This window comes from Populus alba, chromosome 14 (genome assembly GCF_005239225.2).
Source record: "Populus alba chromosome 14, ASM523922v2, whole genome shotgun sequence".
Taxonomy (NCBI): domain Eukaryota; kingdom Viridiplantae; phylum Streptophyta; class Magnoliopsida; order Malpighiales; family Salicaceae; genus Populus; species Populus alba.
The window spans coordinates 18,165,158-18,192,504 of NC_133297.1; the positions used below are offsets into that span (position 1 = coordinate 18,165,158).

A 27,347-nucleotide genomic window follows, 5' to 3' on the forward strand; every position below is an offset into this window, starting at 1 on the left:
CGCAGCGATGAATCATTATTAATTTGTTTTATAAACAATTAATATTTTATCATAGAACAATTTAATATTTTTTTTCTCACATATTTAGATTATTTAGATGTAAATATAAATTAAAAAAATTATTTTAATATATTTTTAAATAAAAAATATTTTAAAAAATAATATTCACTACTGTTTCAAACACATTAAAGCACCCCTACAGCGTTGTAAGCTAGATTATTTTAAAATTAATTAAATTTAGTATCATAGTTTATCAAAATTAATTAATTCTCAAAATTTTAATATTGTATTTAATAACTCATGGAGTAAATTATAAATTACTTCCTCTAATTTTAAAAAATGAATTAAATAGTTGGCCTAATTTTAAAAAGTAACTAATTATCATTTTCATTCATTTTATATTCTTTTCTATTTTATTTTGTTTTGTAATAGAAAAAAGAGATAAATAAATAATATTGGAACATTGATGAGAAAAAAAATATGTAAGAAATAATACTAAATAAAACATGAGTGGGTAATTATTTTTTAAAATTAAAGAGATTATTTTATTATAAAATCATCCATTTCAATCTCTTCAAGTTCATTTAAATCTATATTTTATTATCAACCTGACTTTATAAGTATTTATATACATTTGCGTATAAAATAGAAGCATTGCTAGGAGAATAATTAACACAAGTATATAACTACAAATTCATATCAAATAAAAGTGTTTTCTCTTTGTACCCTAATCTTCATTGTTTAAATATATTATATTTACTTTTTATTAATTATATTATTTTATTATTGTATGCTTCGATATATAGTATTACAATATATTTAATTTATTTTGTATAATTAAAGAGATTAATTGATGTTTTCAAATTCATTCATAATTTAAGATTCTATCCTTATTATATTATTTTTCAATTTTTAAATGAAACAAAAGGAAAAAAAATAGAAGTAGATAAGATAAAGATTGATAAGAAAAAAAGATTTAAAAAAAAACACTATTAATTATTTTTAATGCTACGTGGATTAATGAACTGTTTATAAACAAAGATTATATTATAATTAAATTAATTTTATTTATTTTTGGTACCATGAGCATCGTTGCTCCTAAAATGGCTTCCTATTTAGACTTTGTGAATAGTACTCAGCACATATATTGAATAACTATCTCTTTGAATGAGAGATTCGAAAAGCTCTCTTGCTTTGGGAGCAAAAGCAACACGCAATAGCCAGCCAAGCTAGACATCTCCACGCCTCAACACCCTCCTTTTCCACGGCCAGCCACACATTAACTACTATGACATCCATCACTCTCTAGCCACACATCTGCAACCTTCATCCACACCTAAAACAACACCAACAAGCCTTCTCTTTCACATTATCACATTTTGGGTTGACAGTTTTATCCGTAATTGTTGGATACTGATTTAAACCGATTTAAATTAATAAAAAAATATTTTTTCATATTAAATTTAAGTTGATTTTGTTAAAAAATCATTTTAATCCAATAGTTTAAACTGTTAGGTTAGATCTCAAAATCTTATTTATGTTATTCTCTAACACATCTTTGAGTTTGAAACTTGCACAGATTCACATTACCTTGTGTTTAATTTTTATCAAATAATTAAGGATGATGAGATTCAAATTCGTGACCACTTGGTCATCAAAGCTCTAATACCATATCAAAGAACCTTCTCAACTCAATAACTTAAACTTTTAGATTAGATCCTAATATATAATTTATATTATTCTTTAACAAGTTTCAAGTAATAACCATAATAAAAAAAAATCAAATTCAAATATGATACAGATAAAACCTTACCCGACCCAAATCCATATCCAAACCCTATTTGAACTAGAAACAATATCCTTAAAGTTTGAAATAACTGTAATTGTGTCGAGATATATGTATAATTAGGGTTATCACACGTCCCCTCTCTATCCGACTTCCTTTCCCTTACACCTCACTCTTTTCCTCTTATTCTCTTCTCCAATCTCCTTCAGTACAAAAATTATTCATAGAGATAGAAAAGTTAAAGGTGGATATGTTTCCTCTTATTCATACCCTACGAATTAGCACAAAAATTATTGTTTCTCATTTATGATGTCATGGATCTATTCCCCTCAACTATCAACCTCGACAGTTAGAAAAGCTAAAGTTGGCTATGTTTTCTTCACAAGTAGAGTCTTACAAAAGCTAGAAAAAGTGCAATTTGAACTTTAAGAACTTGTTGACTGCTACTTGAGTTGTTTTTTTATAATAAAAAAAAATTCAAGAGTTCTAGCTTTTGTTGTGGTACTGACTTTTAGTTTGATATTTGCAGCGTTCTCGCATAAATTAGAGTCTGAAATAATAGAATTTTTATTTTTTATTTTTTATTAAAAGATTTGAAGATGACACAAAGGGGTGGTAGGGTGGTGACTCTTAATCTATGCCAACAGAATGTTGGATAACACATGTTCAAGTTCAGGTCGATTCGGTTTAGATATGTATACTTGATGAATACTCAAAACCCGATAAAATTAGGTATATTTTATATCTTATTAGATTTATGTTTGTGTATGGATATAACAAAATAGAACCTTGGATATCCACTGTCATCACTATTCACACTCACGACCTATACAACCACAAACCAACCTCTTTAATATTATTGTTGTTGTTATTGGTTTTTTTTTTTTTTTTAGATAGCGTTTTAGAGGTGCAGTTTGAGTAGTTTTACTTTTGAAAAAGAAAAATAAAAGGTATTCAAAGGTATATGATGAGATGATCAAATCAAAAATATGGTGAAAAGTTTCTTGCATGCTCATTTTATTTTTATGAATAATGACAAATAGTTTGTTTGCTATGCCATAATCATGATGAAATCTTTGGAGATGTAATTTTAACAAAAGGACTTTCAAAGTCACATAATATGAATCATGATTTTTTGTTATGAAAAAACAAAAATCCATAGGCTCAAAAGTATTTTGAAGGTTTCTGACTTAGAATCACTATTCTTAACTCATTGTATGCTTCTTTGCTTTGCTCATTTTGATTGCTTTGGTGGAGTATCATAATTTTGTTTTGACCTTGATTTGATCTTTTTTTTTTTTTATTGCTCTAAAAATTGTATTTGCCTTCTAGTATGGGTTATGATCCTAGTTAAAATCGATCTTGATCTTAGGAATTTTCATATGCCCTTCAAGTATGGAGTGTGATCATAGTTAGAGTTTTATGAAACAAAAAACTTATTTAGGCTAAAAAATGAACCATAAGGGATATGTTTCATATTATAAGAGAAAAACGAAGATGACTTTTTTTTCTTTTCAATCACGAACGATCAAAACTGTTAATTTATTCTTATCTAAAATAATGGTTTGGAATGAGATTTTAAATTGATAGTAGGTGAATTCTACTTTCTGAAATTATATGTATAGCTAAAATGCAACTTAAAATATATGATATAAATAAATTGTTATCACCTCGATGTGAGAATTGCTTGAACAAAATATCAAGATATCTTTGAAAAAAAACATCATATCACTTTTCTTTGGAAACCAAAATTGTCAAAAAGTATGAAGCTCTTTAGAAAATGGTTTTCTCAAAAACATTGCAAGTCAATAATGCAAGTTTTTTTTTTTCACGAGAAGAAAGTGTATGCAAAGAGAATTATTTGTTAAATTTTGTTTTATTGATAAGAACGAGCTACACAAAGTATTTCTTTACATTATCTAAATTCATAGGTTTATACATCTTCTCCATCCATACTAGTTAGTATAACGACCTGAAATTTTCATATAACTTTTATGTTTCTAATCATTATGTTCGAGTATAATGGGGTAATTTTTTTTTTAGCAATCTGTCTAATAATACATCTTATTATTGATTCTTTAATTTACCAAATTTACAATAGTATTTCCCTTATAACTTATATATTTTCTCAATTCTTCTATTATCCTCTTGAGTAACACAATATCAAATAACTTTATTACATATATGTAGTAACCTAAAAGATGCAATTGGGCTTCAATTTGGGCTAAAAAGATTCAATTGAGTAAATAAAAAGTTCAAGGACTAAATTGAATTATTTTAAAATTTCATTATTACATCTTACAAAAAAATATAAGAGGAAAAACAGTAAAGATGTTTACAGTAAAAAAAACCACACTATTTATTTTGCTGGCAATTTGTTGGGTCTTAAGCGTGGCCCTTTAGATTCGTTTGTTACAAATCAATGCCGGATGATCAAAATCAAGGGTGATGCTAAGCCCGTAGTTCAGCATATCCGCATAAATTATTTGGACGCAAGGGTTTCCGTATTTTATTTCCTCAAAGACAGCAATCTTCTTGGCGCCAAAAACACTTTGGCGCCACATTTGTTCCTTTTTATGTTAAGCAATCCCCAGGTCTCCCTCCTCCCCTCTGTATTACATGGCACCTCACTCTCTCCCTTAGCACAGAAGATCTCACTTTACGAGCTAACCCAAACTCTCTCCCTTTCTCGATTCTTCATTTTCAATCCCAGGTAAATTCCTTTTCAGCTCTGGTTAGATCTGCTTTCTGGCGGCCGATTTGTTTTCGGAACCGGCCGAACTAGGTCTGTTAGGGTTTTTTTTTTTTTTTTGTAGTTCAGGTCGCCGAGACAGAGGTATGATAGACGAAGAGTCGGGTAGACTGATTGTGTATGTTTCTTGTTGTAACTGCAACAAATTGGAGAATAGAAGTGCTTTGATGTTATATTCTTTGGATTATGAACTAAAAATCGTAATTTAATTTTGCATTTCATGATTTTCAAGATTAAAATATATACTCTGGTTCGAATTCTGCAAGTGTTAGTTGTTAAGAGCTTGGGTTCACTCTTATAGAGTAATTTACAGTTTTTGCATGGTTTTATATAATGCAGAGTGGACATAACTCTGTGAATTGAGTGGGAATAAGACGAAGAAATTGATGGTTTTGGATTTACTTTGTATATCAAAGTAGCTGTTTAAAATAAGAGTTGTAAATTATTATCAGTACCATTCATGCTTATTCATGCATCTTATACCTTAATTGATTGATTTAAGTTTTCTCTTCTCTAACCGAAATTATATACATGTATTCTGATTTATTTCCTTTCACTGGGTTTTATGCACTTTTATCACATCTCTCTTTTTCAATATACCCTCTGAATTCAAGTTTGCACCTGCAAAATGAAAGATGACAGAATTTTTACCTGTGGTTATGCTCCATCAATGATTGCTTGCACTAGCATGCGTTATTAAAAGTTTATCTATCTTGCTTTAGGGCTTGCATTCTGGGCTCTGCGATAACAGTGAGGAAAGTACAAGTTCAAGTTTCACCAAATGGAGTTAAGGAGTTGCAGTCATTTGCATTTTATCCAGACTGTTGCAGGCGGTAAAATGATGAATGTGTTTCGTGGAAAGCCTGCACTGAAGTTCAAGGAGCTCAAAGATATTTATGAAACTGGAGAGGCTGGAAATCATCATTTCCTCCCAGCGGCTAGACCAAAACTTGAGCTCGAGGACTGGTCAATTGACAGTGACAGGGCGGAGACTGAAAGTCTACATGTGCTTGCAGGAGCAACAATAAAAATTGAGTGCGAATCTCCGGAGTCAAACTGCAGCAGTGTTGTCGATGGAGGAAAAACTGAATCAGACGATGTTAACTTTGGTACTATGACGCTGAAGCAATTTAAGGAGAGATACAAATCAAAGAAAAGGAAACTTTCACGAAATGCTGGTTTGATTGGACAAACCAGTGAAACTTGCTCCCCTGCAAAACAAGAACCTCATGACTCACAATTTGAATTGGAAGAATTCGAGGCTATGGAGCCCCTTAGTAGTTGGAAATCCAGAATTTTAAAGAGCAGGAAGAAGAAAAGAAAGTGCAGATTAGAAAGCAGCTTTTCCAGTTCATCTGAAAGTGCGCTATGTATAGTGAAATCTAAGAGAGAGAAAAGTGACCAGGTCATTTTTCAATCTAGTGGGATTTTACCTGCACCTATTGATGTTAAAGTTGAGGTTATGGAGCCTATTTCCTTTGATTGCCGATATGTGACTTTAATAAATTCCTGGGGTGGTTGTGGTGAGCCATTGGCTTCTAGTCTTGTGGTATCTAGTGGAGAGCCTGAGATAGCTGATGGTTGTGTTTTGGAGACTGGAACGTTAATTGTATCCGTTGAAGAGCCTGAGACAGCCAATGATGGCGGTCCTCAAATGCCCGTGTTTTCCAGTGATGAGCCTCAATGCCGTGGTGTTAATGATCAATCCTATGAAGGCGGGGGTCATGTTAATCCTGAATCAATTTTTGATGTTAATGCTTCTTGTGGGGAGATATTGACGGTGGATATAGCTGAAGCAATCAGTGTCCTGTCTTCAGATTTGTCCCTGTCAGAAATAAAGGAAGAAGATTTTGTTGTAGATTCACACCCCAGTGTTGACCCCGCTGGAGTTGTCTCACCAATTAAGCGTGATAGCTCCATTGCATACAACGACTCCCAAAGTGAAGAGCTTGAGAGAGTTGAGGATCATGGTTTTGAGACTCACAAGTCAACTTTCTTCAGTAATGAGCTCCAATGCTGTGCTGTTAATGAAGAATCCTATGAACCTGTGGAGCATGCTGATCCTAAATCAATGCCAGATGTAAGAGCCTCTGGTGGGGAGATAAGAATGGTGGATGTTGCAGAACTAACTACTAATCATAAGCCTGAGAGAGTTGAGGATCATGGTTTTGAGACTCACAAGTCAACTTTCTTCAGTAATGACCCCCAATGCTGCGTTGTTAACGAAGAATCCTTTGAACCTGTGGAGCATGCCGTTCTTAAATCAATGCCTGATATAAGAGCCTCTGGTGAGGAGATAATAATGGTGGATGTTGCAGAACTAACTACTGATCATACGCCTGGGAGAGTTGAGGATCATGGTTTTGAGACTCACAAGTCAACTTTCTTCAGTAATGACCCCCAATGCTGTGGTGTTAACGAAGAATCCTTTGAACCTGTGGAGCATGCCGTTCTTAAATCAATGCCTGATATAAGAGCCTCTGGTGAGGAGATAATAATGGTGGATGTTGCAGAACTAGCTACTGATCATACGCCTGGGAGAGTTGAGGATCATGGTTTTGAGACTCACAAGTCAACTTTCTTCAGTAATGACCTCCAATGCTGTGTTGTTAACAAAGAATCCTATGAACCTGTGGAGCATGCCATTCTTAAATCAATGCCTGATATAAGAGCCTCTGGTAGGGAGATAATAATGGTGGATGTTGCAGAACTCACTACAGATCATAATTCATGTTTGTCTTCAGCAGATCTAAAGAAAGAATCTTCTGCTGCATACCCACATCCCCAACATTGTGGGGATGACTCCATTGAGGTTGCTTCCCCAAGCAATCATCATGCTTCTGATATGGGCAATGACTCTCAAAATCTTCATGGCATGCACGAGTTGTCAGAGTCTAAAAGTTACAGTCAAGTTCCTGACACCTCCATGGTTAATATCTCTCATTCTGCAGAACTCAGCAACAGACATGGTTTACATCTCTCTGAAGATGAAGCTAAAGACGAAAGGCCTCATGTTGAAGCCAGCGTGATAAGCAGCCCTGTCAGTGGCTTTATCTCATTCAGGGATTCAAATTTATGCTCAGGTCAAGATGGCTGCTTAGCATCTGCTGCAGCTAAAGAAAAGAAGGCCCCACTATCTGCCTGTGCCGATGCAGCAAGAAAGTTCTCTGCAGTAACCTGTGTTGATGAACCTGTAACATTGGCAAATGTTCAGGGACGCCATCACTCAAAGCTACAACATCTTCCTGAAAAGCTCCTTTCGACCCGGAAGGTGCGTCAACCACAGCATGTATATCTTTTAATTTTTCTTTTATATTTCTCTGAAGTTGATAAAGCAGTACTTGCATTTCAGGCAATTTCTCCAACATCTCAAAAAAAACTGTGCAAGGCTATGGAGGCCAGTGACTTAGACGATGAAGAATATTACAGTAAGTGAATAAGATGTCACGTTTAGATTTATGGACCATGCATTTTGTTTTCCTGATGTTGGTAAAAAAAAGAAAAAAGAAGCTTCATTTGGATGAAGGTTTTTTACTTTGTACTCGCTCACCCTAACTCCAAATTTAAAGAATTTGTCGGGTTGTTGATGATTGCAGAGTATACAAGGAAATTATGCTACAGGAATTTGAATGGGAATAAGATTGGTAGGCTTGGAAGAGCCAATCAAAACCAGAGAGTTGATCTCACTATTAGTCCTGAGCGGATCACCAGGAAACCAAAGAATGATAAAAATGGTTTCCATCATAAAGGCATTCTCAAGGTTCCTCATCCTTCTGGAACTGTACCACGTTTTGGCACAGGGTGCAGCTCTGTCCAAAGTTGTTCAGAGAGTGCCATTTCATTTTCACAGAAGCAAATGCGTGATATCGAATCTATTGCAACTAAACTTACAAAAGAGTTGAACTCCATGAAGGATGTTGTTCAAGAATCATGGCACTCCAAGGTCTATCCAGCTACGCCCCTGAAATATAGTGCAGATGAGGTATGTTAAGATATAAAATTGTAGACATTTTTAGCTGTAAACATCCAACCTGTGCCCACATCCCAAAATTTTATTTTCTCAAAATATTAGGTGAAGTATAAATTTCAAACTGATGTTTTTTATGTTATATTTTTTATGCACTATCAGTCAAATGCAGGCAACAGAGTAAAAATGCACAACACACTAAAGAGGCCTTCTGAAACCAAATGAACTTGTGCTTTTGTCTTTTTTCAAATCCATTTCTTTTATTTGAAAAATTTATGTTAATTATCTGAATCACATCATCAACATGACTACGAGGTTGATTTGCAGTTTGTATCAACTTTCCTTCAACTCCATCCAGTCCTGCGTTGCAATTTTTGTTCTTGTATCACGATTAAGTTCTCTGCCACAATGGTCATTTCTGAGTTCCGAACCCGATGTAACTCATCATTTTATGCGGAACTTTTCCATTCCCCAGTGGACTACTTCCATGTTTAGAACAATTAATTATACACTCAAACATAGTTCTCTCTATTCTTGTAATCTGATTTTTTTTTTGTCTTGACCATCGTTTCATAATAGTTGAATGAAGCTTTTTGGCTAAACTAAGAACGATGATGAGATGGTTTGATTTTAAGTTCTGAAGAACACCTCAGCACAAACAGTTTAATTCCCTTTTGAATATCATTTCACCTGTTTGAGGCTGCTCGAGGACTTGACCTTTGTATTCAACCTATATTAGAGAAACCTACATAATTGACTTAATACCATCTGTGTTTTGCGTCCTTGCACCTCTTTGTTAGCATTTGAAATTGATTAGAGTTCGAAACCGATTTATTTTTCACATTACAAGAAGCTCAAATTTTCGATGGTGAAATGCAAATTTTGCAGAATGTTATTGACAACGATGTATTCTTAGTTTCTTACATGATTTGATTGCTTTTCATTGTGTTTGGCTATATGGTCTGAATGCATGTACAGTATGATTAAGTGTAAATTATCTTAATTTGGCAGGTGAAAATTGCGGTTCAAAATGCAACAAGAGTGGAAGAAAGTGCAAGAAGATGGCTTTCCATCATGGCAAGGGATTGTAACCGTTTTTGTAAAATCATGGTTTGTTTCTTATCATACTTCAGGATTCAGGGCATGATTTTGAAAAACAGAGACTGCTTGTATACTTAATTATGTACTGAGGTATTTACTGATATTTCGTTTGATTGATCTCAGAAATTGACTGACAAAGCTTCTGCAACTTCTGGAAATGTGGTCCCGAAGGAGAAGAGGAAGATAGTTTTTGCTGATGAGGCCGGCGGAAAGCTTTGTGAGGTCAAGACTTTTGAGAATGACACTGCTTCTGTCACAGGGTCTAGCAGTGACAAATAGGTAAATTCGATTAAATAAAGGATGAAGCTTTTGTCCATTGTACATTTAATTCATCCCGTTTTCTTGCCTCGTTACTTGAAATTGAGGCATTTTGTTCAATCTTGTGTTCTTGTCCCCAGCCCAAGAACAAATGTAAAATTGTGGTTGGCTGGCATTCCCGATGATGTTAGTTAGCGTTACATCAACAAGAGGAAAATCACATCTTTGCACTGCATTTTGTGGAGTTTGTCCAAAGATAATCCCAGCTTTTCGGCCTCCATTCTCTGTTTTTATTTCTTCAAATATGATTTTCTAGCTCTTAAATACCTGATTACAAGTTTTGAATTGAAGATTTACAAGGGGAAACATCTATCCTGCTAGGAACCCTTCCAAACAATCAAAACATCATGTATGTGCGCCATCTTTCTGTGTTTGTTTTTGCCATTAATTAATCAATGTTGCTTAGCAATTGATCAGAAGCACTCTGTACATCACATCAACATTTTAAAAGTAATTGAATCAAAGATAGAGATCTACCACAGTAAAATCATTTTTGCAGGTTGCCGGAGATGTTCCAATATTTGTTCTTTCACAAGTCTGATTGATTACAGATAGAAAGCAAAGCGAACCTTTGTTTTATATACACATCCTAGCTGCAAAAAAGAAGAAAAAAAAGTGGTATCATAGAGGAAAACGAGTATAATATAGTGTGCAAAGTGCATGCATTATTGTAAATTCATTTTTACATAACCTCGAGCTACCTATTAAATTGAGGAAAAAGGCCATCGAAAGACAATCGTTTTGGCCCCTTTCTTCTATCTTAATGTCTGGTAGTTTTCTTCTTTACATGAGAATCACGTGACACGACCTCCCAAATCTCCGAGAATGCCTGCACAATAACTCCATGATACTGTCTCGAATTCAAAGACAAAAAGCACTGCAAAAGTTCCTCTAAATCCTCAGCCTCAAATATTTGCGTATCTAATATCATCTCCAACATAGACCTCTTGAAGTCCCGGCATGGATCCTGTGATTTCTTCGCAACCGCCACGCTTTCCCACCAACTGTGCATGCTATCATCCGCTTCAAAACAGATGAACTCACCGGAGAAGTAAGCTCCTGGAGCGAGTGTAATTGAAATGGTGCCATCTTGGATTTCTTCCAAGCTGTTGCAATGTTTTGAATGGAGAGTTTCCAATGCCAGTTGACTATATTAGAGAAACAGAGTAATGGGAAGAAGAAGAAGAAGAGAGAGAGAAGCAATTCTAGAATTTGTTATTAGTCATCATTTCCTCCCTCCTTACTGCCAGCATTGGTTACAAATATAGCCGAGAGTCTGCTGTAACCAACCAGCTAAGCCACACGTAGCTGTTTCCTTACCAACTAGAAATTAAAATGAGCAAAAAAATTGAAAAATAAATTAAATCGAGAAAATAAAAAAAAGTCCCATCAAGCATTGTAACGGATAGAACTAGATTGGAATTGATTAAACAAAAGACTTTCTGTATTGGATAAAAAGAGTATAACATTGTATTCTCTTATTGGAATTCTCTAGGATACAGAACATCCTAATTTTCCGTTGTCACCAGAAAGCAACACCGATCCAGTATACTAAAGAATGATTTAATTTCCTCTTCATTCTATAATGAAATATTGTAGTTTCCCTTATAAAATATCCTTCAATGGACTATTAGGATGGCTAGCGAAGGCAAACAACCAGGACATGTCCTAAACAACTCATGACAATTTTTAAACAATCTCATGGATGGGAACTCTCCAATAAGCTTCATAATATTTCAACGAATGAGAAAATCACCCAACCATTTAGGTGAAGTTGGCTAAGGCATATTCTATACGTGAGGAGTACATCTCTCGCAAAGTAATGAAGAGGAAGCTTGTGGCCATAATTAAACAAATGTGGGAATATTTATTTCTAACTCCCCGTGCATGGTGGTGGCACTAGGAGTTTTACAGATCTTCTCATCATGAAGACAAGTTATGGCTAGATAACCATCTTGTAATGTATTATTTACTCTGTTAACGAGTACCCTAGACATTGTGCTTGGACATGGATGTTCATGAAAATGCATGGGAGACAATTAGCCCTACTCCTCCCACCATTTCTACTGCCACCAAGTGTTCTCGAACCACTGCCATAAAAAAATTATATATATATATATATATATATAATGAAAACATGGTGAAAAAAGGGTATCAAAACACACTCGAAAATAAGCTAACAGGTTCGGCCATAATAATAAATGGATGTGCGCGCAACTTCATGTCTCTTTTATTTCCCATAAGACTCCATCATGGTTTAAATGCTCAAAGTCTTCATATCACCAGGATAAACATGGCACGCACATTGAGTATCTTCTTCTGTTTTGTCGAGTCTTTCTACCGTGAAATGCTAGAAATTAAGACTGGGGGCAAATAATGGGTATATATATATATATATATATATATATATAGTATGCTTCTTTCTTGTCACTTGGGCCAAGCCTAAATCGTAAAATATGGTTTCTTCTGTTGGAAATAATAACGGAAACAAGGAAGAAAAAAAGATGGAAGGATAAATAGTAGAGCTATATCTTAATACCAGAGACAGTTTTATATTCCTTTGTTGTTCTGTCTTTCTTATACATACAGATAAGAGAAAATGACTATATAACAAAGGCTGAATTAATGAAGTTTAGGAACATTTAGACTTTCACAATCTAGAGAAGACCAAGAGAATAAGAGCCATAAAAGCTAATAATAAAAGACATTGAACATTACAAATTACATTTAACACTCCCTCTTAATTCGTAATCTTCAAAAACTCTTTGAATTGATGAAACTTCTCAGTTGGAACAACTTTGGCGAGGACGTCTACAGGTTGATTATTAGTGTTGATAAACTCCAGCTATATCTCATTCTTACTGATCAACTCTCTAATGAAATGATGCCTCAACTCTATGTGTTTTGATCTTGCATGAAAAACTAGATTTTTAGTCATTGTAATTGCTAACATATTGTCGCATGTCAAAATCTATGCAGCATCGGCTTGGTGATTTTTCGTTTCTCGTTCTGTTTGCTTGAATTGGTTCGTTGGAGTCGTCACCTAGTATTTAATTGAGGGCTACTAGAAAACTCGGGTATACTGGTTTTGTTAGAGATTCATGGGTAAGGGACTAGTTATGGTTAGGGAAGGTATTAACACTACTAACACACCTTAACTGAGGTAAGCTGCTTCGTGAACTTGATGAGTTAAAGAAGTTTTAAAAATTTTGTTCTTTCATCGAATTTTAGAAATACGACTTACGTGTAAGTTCATAATTCTTTATCCGTGAGCAAATCAAAATATTAAATTCTTTTTTATTCTTGCAATTTTATCATAAAAAAAACATTCATAAACAAAATACAAACCACACATTCACTTCCAAGCTTCGTGGACTTGATAAAAAAAACATTCATAAACAAAATACAAACCACACATTCACTTTCAAGCTTTGTGGACTTGATAAAAAAAAAACATTCATAAACAAAAATACAAACCACACATTCACTTTCAAACTTTGTGGACTTGATGTGATTTTAAAAATAAAATTTTAACCAAATTCTAAGGCTTTAATAAATCAGTTATTAATTCCCAGAATATATATAGAAACATGTTCTTACATTTTCATGGAAAATATAACATGATTTTATCTGTCCTTTAGATATTTGTGCATATAAATTAAAATATTAAATTCATTTTTTTTTCTTTTGATTCAATAACATACATAAAAAAAATATACAAACACACATTTCTTTACTGTATTTTTTTCCTTTTCTTTTCTTTTCTTTTTTTCTCTTTTTTTTTTTTACATCCACAATACAAAATACAAATTCAAAACAAATAAACAAAAATTACATTAAAATTACAATAACAACCCCAAAACAATCTGGAATTTACAGGGAACACCTTCTGCACCACCGGAATAGTGTTAGGCAAGGTCTCAACAGTGGCGGCATGTCTGCCCACGCACCACCGCCACTGTCGATGCGTGGGTTCACGCGCCGCCGTGAAATCCAAACAGTGTGGGGGTGCTGTAATACCTTCCTCCCATCTTCACTTTCCTGCCACCCGTGAGGACCCCGTCACCTGCAAATCCAAGAAAACACAACAAATGGCAGTTGATTTTAAGCTTTTTCTTCCTTGTTTTCGGATCTACCTCTCTCTCTCTCTCTCTCTTCTCCTTTAGATCTGCTTCATTGCAGATTTGTTCTTTAATGGGTTTTCTCGCCTTCCCCTCTGCTACGGGTAGCTGGCAGGAGGAAGGATGGCTGCTGATCTGCAAGCGCTGCTGTGTTCGGGCCGCCTCTGGGTTCTTTGGTTGTGGGCAGAGACTGCCGCTGCTGGAGGTCGGGAAAAAGAGAGAAAGCTGGGTCGGTCCAAAAAGGAGAAGGATGGTGCTGAGAGGAAGGAGACCAGGGTTGTTCTATTTTAGCTGCAAACGAGAGAGGGATGAGGGGAAAATGGAGGCCGGTTCAGGAGATGGGTGAAGGAGATAGGTGTGTGGGGGCTGGGAAGTTGTGGTTCTGTGAGGGGGAATTTGGTGATGGCTACAGGGCTGTTGGATGGAGAGCTGGGTGGCCGGAGAAAGGGCTGGGTTCCCTTGTTGATAAAGATGACCGGGGGACGCGGCCGAGGAAGGGAAAAAAAAATTAGAAGGGGCGGGGGGGTCGCCGGCTTCCTTTAGGTCAGAGTTTTTTCAATGGGGCGGGGGGGCGATTGGCTGTTTGAGGGAGAAGGGAAGAAATCAAAAGCGAGGGGAGGGGGGTTGGCTATGCGGCGGTTGCCTTGGGTGAGGAAGAAGAAAAGTTTGGTTTTTTTTTAGGGTTTTCTCTCTTTTGTGTTGCCTCCCCTTAAATTGCAAAATTGCCCCTCCTTGTTTTGAGTTTTGGACCTATATTTATAGGTAAAATGTTGCTCGAGCCTTAAAATTAGTCCCTCAACTTTCTTTTTTTTGTAAAATTTTGATTTTTCTTAATTTTTTTGTATTTTTTGAAAATGAGCAATATCAACGTCGACTCAATGAGGAAAATCAATGATTTTAAAAATGAGGTGTGAAAAGTCGAACGCGTTCCAAAAACCTTTGAAAATTTAAATTCTTTTTTAGACGACATTGAAAATGCTAAAAATGATGCAAATATATTAAAAACATATTTTTTTTGGATTTTTATTGTTTTTCGCTACTTTTGGATTTTCTGAAAATTTTATCAAAAAGGTGGGTCAAAAATTGGGTAACAACAGATGCCCCCTCTTTAAAATGCTTAGGAAGCAAAACTACTCAATGTTTTGCATAATAAGCTTTGTAAAGAAAATAAAAGAAAAATGATCTCATTATCTTGGGCGACCTGCCCCTTTTGAAGAAAAGTGGCCTGTTTTTGGGGGCGATTAGCCCACACACCCACACTGGTCTATTTTCACGGGCGACCTGCCCACACAAGCTCACACTAGTCTATTTTCAGGGGCGACCACCCACACACACTCACACTGGTCTATTTTCATGGGCGACCTGCTCACACATTACTCAAAGTGGTCTATTCTTAAGGGCGACATGCCCACACACTTAACACATATTCAAAGTGGTCTATTTTCAGGGGCGACCGACCCAAACACTCACAGTGGTCTATTTTCACGGGCGACCTACCCACACGTACTCAAAGTGATCTATTTTCAGGGGCTACCGGCCCACATGCTCACATTGGTCTATTTTCTCGGGCGACCTGCCTTTTTGATTGAGTTTACTTGAGATCCCATCTGGCGATCTAACAATAACAAAAATCGGTGTGTAGCTTGGTCAACCTGAAATCTCATCTAGCGATTCCCTTTAACCAAAGCTAAATTCTGCGTGGTTAAGCTAAACTGAGATCCCTTCACCGATCCCTTTTAACCATAACCAAAGTCTGTGTGTGGTTAAGCTAAATTGAGATCCCTTCGCGGATCCCCTTTAACTAGAACTAAAATCTGTGTGGTTAGGCTGAACTGAGATCCCTTCACCGATCCCCTTCAACCAAAACCAAAATCTATGTGGTTGGGCTGAACTGAGACCCCTTCACTGATCCCCTTCAACCAGAACCAAAATCCTTTGCAATTAGGCTAAACTGAGATCCCTTCGCCAATTTCCTTTAACCATAACCAAAGTCTCTTCGTGGCTAGGCTAAACTAAGATCCCTTCGCTGATCCCCTTTAACCAGAGCCAAAATCTTTGTGGTTGGGTTGAACTGAGATCCTTTCGCCAATCCCCTTCAACCAGAACCAAAATCTGTGTGGTTGGGCTGAACTGAGACCCCTTCGCCGATCCCCTTCAACCAGAACCAAAATCCTTTGTAGTTAGGCTAAACTGAGATCCCTTCGTCGATCCCTTTTAACCATAACCAAAGTCTCTTCGTGGCTAGGCTAAACTGAGATCTCTTCATCGATCCCCTTTAACCAGAGCCAAAATCTGTGTAGTTGGGCTGAACTGAGACCCCTTCGCCGATCCCCTTCAACCAGAACCAAAATCCTTTGCAGTTAGGCTAAATTGAGATCCCTTCGCCGATCCCCTTTAATCATAACCAAAGTCTATTCGTGGCTAGGCTAAACTAAGATCCCTTCGTTGATCCCCTTTAACCAGAACCAAAATCCTATGTGGTTAGGATAAACTGAGATCCCTTCGCCGATCCCCTTTAACCAGAACCATACTTTTGTGAGGTTAGGATAAACTGAGATTCCTTTTGCCAATCCCCTTTAACCATAACCAAAATCCTATGTGGTTAGGCTAAACTGAGATCCCTTCGCTGATCTCCTTTAACCATAACCAGAATCTTTGTGCAACTCGGTCAACCTGGAATCCCATCCGACGACTCCCTTCAACCAAAGCTAAAATCTGCATGGTGGTTGACTTGAGATTCCTTTTAGCAATCTCTTTTAACCAAAAAAAATATATGTTTCTTTTTCAAGATGATTGGGTTTGAATTAAAGACTTTTCTTCATTGATCTTCTTATTTCTTTGAAATTTTCCTAATGTTAGGGTGTATCTCATCTTCCTCTAGTTCCAAGGTCAAAACCATGATTCTTTATTGTTCATCAACTCAATGATTCTTTCTTTGTCCCCAATCTTGCTGGACTAACAATAATTTTTTTCTGTGACAAATCAAAAATATATACAATGCTTCAATGTTAGATGACATGCATGCATCCTTACCTGATTTGAAATGTAGGTCCCCCCTTTTCAATGTTCTATCATCATAGCACCTTTATTCAAAGCTTTCTTTATTCTTTCAATGCACTGGTTCATTCATGTGCTTGCCTTCCACTAAGATGTAAGTGCAGTGCCTATCGTGGGTCGTCCATGATGATTACTGCTCTCGTTGCTTCTCAAGCTTGACCATGCTTCCATGTGTGATGTAGCTTGATTCCATGAATGAGCTTATCTCCTGGATTCTTCTGAGAATTGTTCTTTGATTGAATATGTGTATCGTGCCAACGCCCATTAAAATTGTCAATCAGTCATAAATTTGCCTCTAGTTGAAACAATACTCTTCAAGTATATGTTATCATCAGCCTTCTTGGAAACCATCCAGTCGTCCCGACATGCATCTTATAGCTTGCAGTACAAAGGCTCATGGTTGTATGCTCAGTGCTCTTCTTAATAGATTCCCTTCAACTCTTTTAATCAGATTGTGAAAAGAAATGTCTCAGCCTCATCAATGATGCTGCTTTTATCACCCATACTCATGCGGTGAAGTGCTCATCTGGCTTCAAAACAAATTGTCCCACAGTCAGTCTTCGAGGTGGGTGCCTTTCCGACATTCATTCAATGCAGTTGTGTGATAACGTCTGTCGATAACCATGTTTCAAAGGATGACAATATGAGATTGTCCTTCAAGTGCAGCATTGTTCCATAGTCAGTCTTGGTGGTGTGCATCTTTTCGCCATTCAATTACATTCATTCATGTATCCTCATCGATCGTTAGCCATGTTTCAAATGATGATGATATGAAAGTGTCCTTCAGGTACATCTTTGTTTCTCCATTACTGACAGGGTTCACTAGAGCATGGGCTATTTTGGAATGACATTGCCCCCAATATGATCTGAATGTGCTCGTTCATTGATTATCTTTATGTGAACATCATTGTCTTCAGTTCACTGATTCATCATTTAATCATTTTTCATTGCCTCATAGTTGATCTGAATACTGCTTGTTTTTCCTTTTTAGGGTCCACTGTATTGCCCTTAATCGCTCAACTTCTCAAGGAATGTCGAGGACTTCAATGTCATTTCTATCAAGGATTTCAGAGACTCAATTGATGTTCTTCCCCGTTTTGGAATCAACTCTCATATTTCAAAGATCATGTCTATTCAAAGTCTAGTTTGTTGAAATGAAATCAGAGATGTCCTTTTTTGAAAAGACCTTTTGAAAACCAAGCTTTTTTTATCAAAGACCCAACATACGTTATTCGAAATATACAATCCTTTGATTGTCATGCATTTTGAAAACAGAAATTGACCCGTTGTAAAACTAAAATGGCTTTCTTCTTTTCTCTGTTTTTTTTTCATGGGTCTTTGTATCCATTTTTAGACTTTGATTTTGGGTATATCTTTTGATGGTCTATGATGAGATGATCTCCTTTTTTTTTTGTGAATTTTCAAAAAACAAGATGCTCAAGTCAAAACTTAGGCTTTATCAAAAAAGGTTGTTTCTCTTTTTATCACTTATTTTATCAACATGCATAATAACCAATAGCTTAATTCATAAAGTCACGACCCTTATGGAAAAGCTCTTTAAGTTTTAAGAGCGCCATTTATCGGTTCAAATTGCTTGCTTGATTAAAAAGGGTTTTTAAAAGCACGTAATGCAGGCTATGGTTCATAGCTATGAAAGAAAGGAATTTCATAGGCTCAAAAGGTGTTTGAGGGTTTCAAAGACCCAGGATCAACATCAACTATTCACCAACTCTTTTTCTATTGTTGTCTTTGTAGAGGAAACGACATATAACCTTGTTAACCTCAAAGATCAGAATTCTCTTAACATAAATCATAATGCAAATCCACCTTTCCTTGATGAATAACCAACCTCAATCATCTGATAACATAGGCTTTATAATAGAAACCAAAAGTCACGCTTACACCTTAGTCTTTTTTCTGGTATTGAATTTTGTTGGGCCTTTCTTTGATTGAAATTTCGTTTGCTCTTCATAGACTTGATAGGCGTTCTCCTTCCTTTATCTTTGACTATCTTTAAGTGAAGGCAATTTCAACTTCTTTTTTTTTTTTGCTTTCTCATAACCTTCCTCAAAATATCTCTCATTTGCCCATAGTGTGGGGTGTGATCCAAGTCAGGGTTTTTTTATGAAAAGAATATCCTATCCAGCTCAAAATGGGACCACAAGGGATATAATCTTTAGAAAGTGAAGGGATATCAAAGATGGCCTTTTCTCATTTCAAGCAAGGTCGCTTAGAACCGATAAATTTTGACCCCATCCAGTGTAATGATTGGGACTTGTAAGAATCATGATTCATGGGTTCATAACTACTGAATCCACTACATGTCATTATGCATACTGCTAAAACTTAGCTATATGATGTATGGTTCAGTTTCAGGAGGTATGAGTTCAAAATTGTTTGGTCACCTCATGTCATTTTCAAGCATCGAGTCATTTTTGTAATAAAAACACTTTTAATCTTCAGGATTGATTAACCTTTATCGCATGTTGGAGTTTGTTCAAAATATTTTGTCAAAATAAAATGCTAAACATCTGTTGATTTCAAAACAACAAAGAGACAAAAGCAAGACATGTTTCGTTAAGGGATGAAATGTGATCCCAAAACAAAAATGCAAAATTCCATAATAATATGATTGACAATTCATCATCATTCTTGAATCAGCTTTTTTGGCGATATCTGTGTTTTGCCAAGCATTTTCAATCACACGTCATTCTGAAGATGTTTAGGGGATAATATAGCCAATGACACCCTCCTTCACAGAACCTCCTCGTCTTTTGCTCACCAACTTTCATACTTGATTCTTGAAATTCTTGCAACTGTTTAATTGAAATGGTTGAGAACCCCACCATGACATCACATCTCTTGTCTGGATTATACCACCTAGAAAACGGTGGTTGCATGGGATTTATCGGAGTCAGGTAAAAGTCTGGAATCTGGCAGATGCTGGTAAATAAACTCACATGGCAACTACTCAATTGAAATTCTTGCAACTATTCCATTAAAATGGTCGAGGACCCCACCATCACATCACATCTCTTGTCTGGATTATACCACATGACAAATAAATGTCTATCTTTGGCAAAGACATTAAAGTAGTCGATGATATAGTGAGACTTGATTAGACCAACATAATTAAGGTTTCCCACCGTCAGAGTCTTCTTTTGATTCATCTCTCATCATTGTTCTAGAATCCTTGGCAGAACCTTTAATCTTTTCAATCTTGATAGCTTGTTTGATTTTTTTTTTGGCAATCCACACCACTTCATGTCAATCTTCCAATGCTATTGTTGTTGTTTTAGGATTGTTGGAAATCTCTTAATAGCTAGGTAATCCCAGCAGCGCATAAAAACAAAAATGTGTGGAATAACACATTGTCAAAACAGGAAAAGGGCCCAATGAATCTAAAGCTCCTCTATCTCCTCTTTGATTCCTCACAGATAGTGCAGCAACAACCACTTATAGAGAGAGTTCTGTTCTGTTGAAGTTTCAGTCTTCTTCATGTTGTTTCGTCTAGGTTTGTCTTTTCTCCCTACTTTTACGTTTTAATGCCGATACTGGTAGGAGAAAATTTTAGACGATCTGAAACTACTACATCCCTTCTTGGATTTCCCACTTGCAGATCCACAAAAAGATTCCTACCGAAAGAGCTCTGCCACGTTGAAGTTTGGTGTCTGCTCATGTTTTTCAGACTAGGTTTGACTCTTCAACCTACTACAGTGTCTTCGTGCTGAAACTGATGAGAGAAATATTTGTAGCATATGCAATTAGTGAATCCCCTCTTGCACTCTCAACTTGCAGCGCCATAAACAGATTTTTGTAGAGAGAGCTCTGCCATATTGAAGTTCGACGACTGCTCATATTTTCAGACCAGATCTAACTCCTCTGCCTACTACAATGTTTTGCTGGTGCCACTAGTGGGAGAAAGTTTCGAAGCATATGAAATTACTACATCCCCTCTTGCATTTCCCATTGGTAGATCCACAAAAGCTTTGCCACATAGAAGTTCAGTGTCTAATGATGAACTTCAAAGAAGACTATCCTATGCTGTTGAACTGGAACTGAGCTCACAATTGGGGTAACTTCAAAGAAGACTAATGCAACATATACATGAGGCTAGCAGTTATTTGGTTTCGTTAGAAGAAGTGGAGGCGATGAACAGTTAACAGTGCAACCGAACAAGAACAAAGGTTGTCATTAGCTGATGATTGAAGGCATTGTTGTTGTTGTTCATGACTGAAAAGGAGAGGTGCAGCTTCAATTAGACGTGGACAAGTAGTGCTCCCACAGAAAACCATGCAGACATTCTCTTTCCATTTGACGCTCAACACTTGTTCGAGGAAATCTGAGTCTAGCTACTCCATCTTTGATGATCTCAACTTCATTTTGATAATGAGCCTCTATCTGACATCTTTCTTCATTTCCATCATCTTTTTTCAATCACGTGCATCACAGCTTGTGTGGGGGAACCTACCTTTCAACCCGGTACATGTATGATAAATGTATGAACATGTGATCTATATGATGAACTCGCCCTTCTAAGGGTGACATATGATCGCAACTCTTGCATGATGAAACAAGAATCTTGATTCTTGCACAAACTCTACAATGAAAATTTTCTGAGCGACGATCATTGTGTCACCCACAAGTCTTGAATTCAAGATGCTTCAAGAAAGGCTTGCTCGAATGCAAAACAATGTATACGGAGCATACATCCTAAAGGCAGGCTCTAATCTTTTTATGTGAGACAAAAGGGAGGTTTACTACTTAGTCTCTAAAAAGGGTCTCTTGTTGTCCCAATGATCACCCTCTTGAAGGCAATATAGGGGCCCAGTAGGAAATGAGATGGCACGTGTGCCAACTGTTACTAGTCTAAGCACTCAACGAAAAGTTGGGGTTTACACAAACTTAAACCTTGATTAAAAGTCATAAGGTAAGCTGCTAGTCCCCCACCTAACCTAAAGCTTGTGTGTGCTTTAAAAATTACAATATGTGATGCATAGGACAATTCTACAAAATGTATGGATAAAATAAAAAATAAAATAAGACAAAAATGCAAAAACATAAACACATCAAATACATAATGCTTAGTCCAATATTGTTAGAAACAGTACCTTCCCCAATGGAGTCGCCATTTGTCTCACGTCAAAATCCGCGCGGCCTTGGCTTGGCAATTTTTCGTTTCTTGTTTTGTTTGCTTGAATTGGTTCGTTGGAGTCGCCACCTAGTATTTAATTAAGGGCTACTAGGAAACCTGGGTATACTGGTCTTGTCAAAGATTCACGGGTAAGGGACTGGTTGTGGTTAGGGAAAGTATTAGCACCCCTAACGCACCTTACCTGAGGTAAGCTGCTTTGTGAACTTGATGAGTTAAAGAAGTTTTAAAAATTCTATTCATTCATCGAATTTTAGAAATACGAATTATGTGTAAGTTCATAATTCTTTATCCGTGAGCAAATCAAAATATTAAATTCTTCTTTATTCTTGCAATTTTATCATAAAAAAAAACATTCATAAACAAAATACAAACCACACATTCACTTTCAAGCTTCGTGGACTTGATAAAAAAAAACATTCATAAACAAAATACAAACCACACATTAACTTTCAAGCTTCGTGGACTTGATGTGAATTTAAAAATAAAATTTTAGCCAAATTCTAAGGCTTTAATAAATCAGTTTTTAATTCCCAGAATATATGTAGAAACATGTTCTTACATTTTCATGGAAAATACAACATGATTTTATCTGTCCTTTAGATATTTGTGCATATAAATTAAAATTTTAAATTCATTTTTTTTTCTTTTGATTCAATAACATACATAAAAAAAAATATATATACAAACACACACATTTCTTTACTGTATTTTTTCCTTTCCTTTCCTTTCCTTTTCTTTTTCTCTCTCTTTTTTTTACATCCATAATACAAAATACAAATTCAAAACAAATAAACAAAAATTACTTTAAAATTACAATAACAGTCCCAAAACAATCTGGAATTTATAGGAAACACCTTCTGCACCGCCGGAACAGTGTTAGGCAAGGTCTCAACAGTGGTGGCGCGTCTGCCCACGCACCACCGCCACTGGTGACGCGTGGGTTCACGCGCTGCCGTGAAATCCAAACAACGTAGGGGTGTTGTATTGCCTTCCTCCCATCTTCACTTTCCTGCCGCCCGTGAGGACCCCGTCCCCTGCAAATCCAAGAAAACACAACAAATGGCAGTTGATTTTAAGCTTTTTCTTCCTTGTTTTCGGATCTGCCTCTCTCTCTCTCTCTCTCTCTCTTCTCCTTTAGATCTGCTTCACTACAAATATGTTCTTCAATGGGTTTTCTCGCCTTCCCCTCTGCTACGGGTAGCTGGCAAAAGGAAGGATGGATGTTGATCTGCAGGCGTAGCTGTGTTCGGGCCACCGCTGAAGGCTGTTGTTTGGCAGCCGCTGGGTTCTTCAGTTGTGGGCAGAGATTGTCGTTGCTGGAGGTCGGGCGAAAGAGAGAAAGCTGGGTCGGTCGAGAAAAGAGAAGGATGGCATTGAGAGGAAGGAGACCAGGGTTGTTCTATTTTGGCTGCAAACAAGAGAGGGATGAGGGGAAAATGGAGGCCAGTTCAGGAGATGGGTGGAGGAGATAGGTGTGTGGGGGCTGGGAAGTTGTGGTTTTGTGAGGGGGAATTTGGTGATGGCTGCAGGGCTGTTGGATGGAGGAGCTGGGTGGCCGGAGAAAGGGTTGGGTTCCCTGGTTGATGAAGATGACCGGGGGAATAGGCCGAGGAAGGAAAAAAAAATCAGAAGGGGCTGAGGGGCTGCCGGCTGCCTTTGGGTCAGATTTTTTTCAATGAGGAAGGGGGCGATCGGCTGTTTGAGGGAGAAGGGAAAAAATCAAAAGGAAGGGGAGGGGGGTTGGCCAGGCGATGACTGCCTTGGGTGAGGAAGAAGAAAAGTTTAGTTTTTTTTTTAGGGTTTTCTCTCTTCTGTGTTGCCTCCCCTTAAATTGCAAAATTGCCCCCCCTTGTTTTGAGTTTTGGACCTATATTTATAGGTAAAATGTTGCTCGAGCCTTAAAATTGGTCCCTTAACTTCTTTTTTTTTGTAAAATTTTGATTTTTCTTAATTTTTTTGTATTTTTTGAAAATGAGCGATATCAACGTCAACTCAATGAGGAAAATCAATGATTTTAAAAATGACGCGTGAAAAGTCAAACGCGTTCCAAAAACTTTTGAAAATTTAAATTTTTTTTTAGACGACGTTGATAATGCTAAAAACAATGCAAATATATTAAAAACATATTTTTTTGGATTTTTGTTGTTTTCGCTATTTTTTGGATTTTATAAAAATTTTATCAAAAAGGTGGGTCAGAAATTGGGTAACAACACATATTATCACATAATATAGAGGTAGGATTAAGAACATTTTGCTGCAAAACACAAAATTCTTCTTAACCATACTGACTGACAAACAACTTTATTTGCAACAATATATTCTGCCTATGTATAAGATAAAGCTATAGAATTCTATTTCTTTGAACACCAAGAGATTATATTTGTTCCAAGACAAAACACATAACCAGACATACTCTTCCTATCATCATAGCTTCCTGCCCAATCACTGTCAGAATAGCCAGTCAATTTGTTTTCATCTTGTTATTTATACATAATTCCATGATTCATAGTTCCTTGAAGATATCACATGATCCTCTTAGCTGTTGCAAGATGAAGTTTGTTGGGATTCTCTATAAATCTGGAGAAGATGATTGATTAGTACTTAAAAATGCATTTTTATCAAGGTTTTATATCATCATTTTGCACTTGAAGTATCAATAACTCCTTAACTAAAGCATGTTTTATAATAACATAGCTAATAATATAAGATACCTTTAATTTATGGTAAATGTTCATATTAAATGCAGGCCTATCACATAAATGAAAAGATTGATTGATGAGTTTAAATACTGAAATTGAAAGGACAAAGAGAGGGCTATACTTAGAAAAGAGATGTTGGTGCAGTCTAAACTGGAACACTGTTCGATAATTGGGTCATATCTGGAGCTGTAGATCTCGGATTTAGGTCTGTTTTATATGGATGGAAAGGTAAGACATAGGCCTATAACTTTCATGGGAGTCCAAGATTTAAAAAGACCGTTTTCAAGTCCAAATTATAGCAATAACAGAGAAGTCCGAATTTGTCCTGCAGTCTAGACACTGTTCAGTGTTCAGCTCATATCTTGAGTTCTAGAAGTCCAAATGACCTTAATTTTTTTTTTTTGAGAAAGATAAGATAATTTCCTAGAACTTTCATGAGTACAGTTGGTTTCAATTCTGATGTTAGCAATGATGTTTTGTTCAGACAAAAAGATAAGGATTTTCACCAAGTCAAGAGTTGGCCACCCACTCAACAATTAGTCATCAAATTAATAGTTCCAAATTTTAGCCTATAGAAAGAGGCATTTGCCATACATTTAGGCAACTTGGTTGTTCAGACCAAGATCATGCTCTTTATTTCTTTCTTTATATTTTTGTAATGTTTAAGTTTTATTTCATGTTATATTTTCCTTAATCTCTTGTTTATGCTTTTCATTTCCTTTACTATACTTATGTTCTTATTTTGTTTATTTATGTTTATCTTCTTCATTATGTTTAGCTAAGTTTATTATGTCAAGATGAAAAGGTTTCACTAATGGTGTTAGAATAGATATAATATAAACTCAACCTGGACTTCAATGTTTATATCCAAGAAAGTTTGTTATTAACATGTCTTATCTTTTTTATCTTACTAATTCTTAATACCTTGCTTGTTAAATGGTTAATTTAGATTTGTGTTGTATAACACTTGGTATAACAAATGCTTGGCACTTTCATAGCCAACCGTATGGTATAACCTACACCTGTGCTATGAAAGGAACTTGATTTGTTGTTAACATAAGTTAGCATCATGAATTCCTCACAATATTTAAACGTTTGGTGTTACTTAAATAAGATAATTAGTATGATCATGTTAAAAATTTATAATGAACTATTAAGGATAAATCATCCGATTGGAACCTCCTTTGTATGTGGTTTCCAGTTGATTAATAAAAAGAGTTTTTACTATACTTATTTCTAGTAATATTAGTGGATCCTCTAACTTTGACATTTGTTTTTATCATTGTTGAATTCTCATATTAATATTCCATTTTAAAGTCCTTTTTAACTTATTATTATTATTATTATTATTATTTATAATTTATATAGTTAACCTCCACGTGGTTCGACCCCGATCTTGCCAAGTTATTTATTACTTCGACACTCCTGCACTTAGGATAAGACATCAATCTCTTGGTTGTGTCAATGATGATAGAATAAAATATATTAGGTATTGAATTTGTGAGGTAGATCAAAGATCCAACAAGGCTTCTAAAATACTTTGAATCAATCTATGTTACACCATCATCCTGCAGTAATTTCTCATTTCCTGCCATTGGAGATGCTATGGTTAACACTCTGACATGCTGAATTTCTTTAAGAGACTTGTAACATACTTTTCTTGTGAAATAAAGATTTTCCCTAAAGATTGCTTCACTTGAATGCCAAGATAATATCTCATTAAGCTAAGATTTGACATTTCAAATTCTTTAATCATAGAAGTCTTGAATTCTGCAACCATATATTTATTTGTTTTAGCATAAATCAAATCATCAACATAGAGACAAACCATTAGAAAAATCCTCTCCCTTCTTTTTTATATAGAGTGATGGTTCGAATTGACTTCTGTTGAAACTATTCTGATGAAGGTAAAGATCAATTTTATGATTCCACGCTCTTGAAATCTATTTTAATCCATAAAGAGCTTTATAAAGTTTGTAGACTTTATCTTTTTCTCCTTTTAATTCATATCCAAGAGGCTATTGAACATAAACATCTTCTTGCAATTCATCATTAAGAAATGTTGACTTAATATCAAGATGAAACACTTGCAACTGAAGTTGTATAGATAAGGCAAAAACAATTCTGATAGTTTCCATTCTTGCAATAGGTGCAAAGGTTTCTGTAAAATCAACTCCAGGCTGCTGAGAATAGACTTTAGCAATAATTTTTGCCTTATACTTCTGAATGTTGTCATCTTCATCGTATTAAATCTTAAACATCCATTTTAATCTCATTGCTTTCTTCTTATTTGACAAATCAACCAACTTCCACGTCTCATTCTTTTTTATACTTGTCATCTTTTCATTTATAACTTTTCTCCATTCTTCCTTTCTTATTGCTTCTTTAAAA

At 35.8% G+C, this 27,347-nt stretch overlaps 1 protein-coding gene across 2 annotated transcripts; it reads left to right on the forward strand.

The window, feature by feature from the left end:
- Positions 1 to 4,241: 4,241 nt before the first annotated feature.
- LOC118045222 (uncharacterized) lies at positions 4,242 to 11,057 on the forward strand. 2 transcript variants are annotated; one of them, XM_035053807.2, is made up of 7 exons: positions 4,242 to 4,499; positions 5,261 to 7,809; positions 7,891 to 7,966; positions 8,135 to 8,520; positions 9,517 to 9,615; positions 9,730 to 9,885; positions 10,005 to 11,057. In XM_035053807.2, exons 2-6 carry the CDS (start codon positions 5,320 to 5,322, stop codon positions 9,883 to 9,885), a joined length of 3,207 nt encoding a protein of 1,068 aa, XP_034909698.1. In that variant the 5' UTR covers positions 4,242 to 4,499; positions 5,261 to 5,319; the 3' UTR covers positions 10,005 to 11,057. The 2 variants fall into 2 exon arrangements, with proteins under 2 accessions (XP_034909698.1, XP_034909697.1); XM_035053806.2 differs by having other exon boundaries at positions 9,730 to 11,028.
- Positions 11,058 to 27,347: the final 16,290 nt, after the last annotated feature.

Coding starts and splice junctions, on each gene's coding strand:
- LOC118045222 (XM_035053807.2), top strand. CDS start 5,320: ATGGAGTTAAGGAGTTGCAGTCATTTGCATTTTATCCAGACTGTTGCA. Junction 8,521..9,516: donor TGAAATATAGTGCAGATGAG/GTATGTTAAGAT, acceptor TTAATTTGGCAG/GTGAAAATTGCGGTTCAAAA. Junction 9,616..9,729: donor ACCGTTTTTGTAAAATCATG/GTTTGTTTCTTA, acceptor GATTGATCTCAG/AAATTGACTGACAAAGCTTC.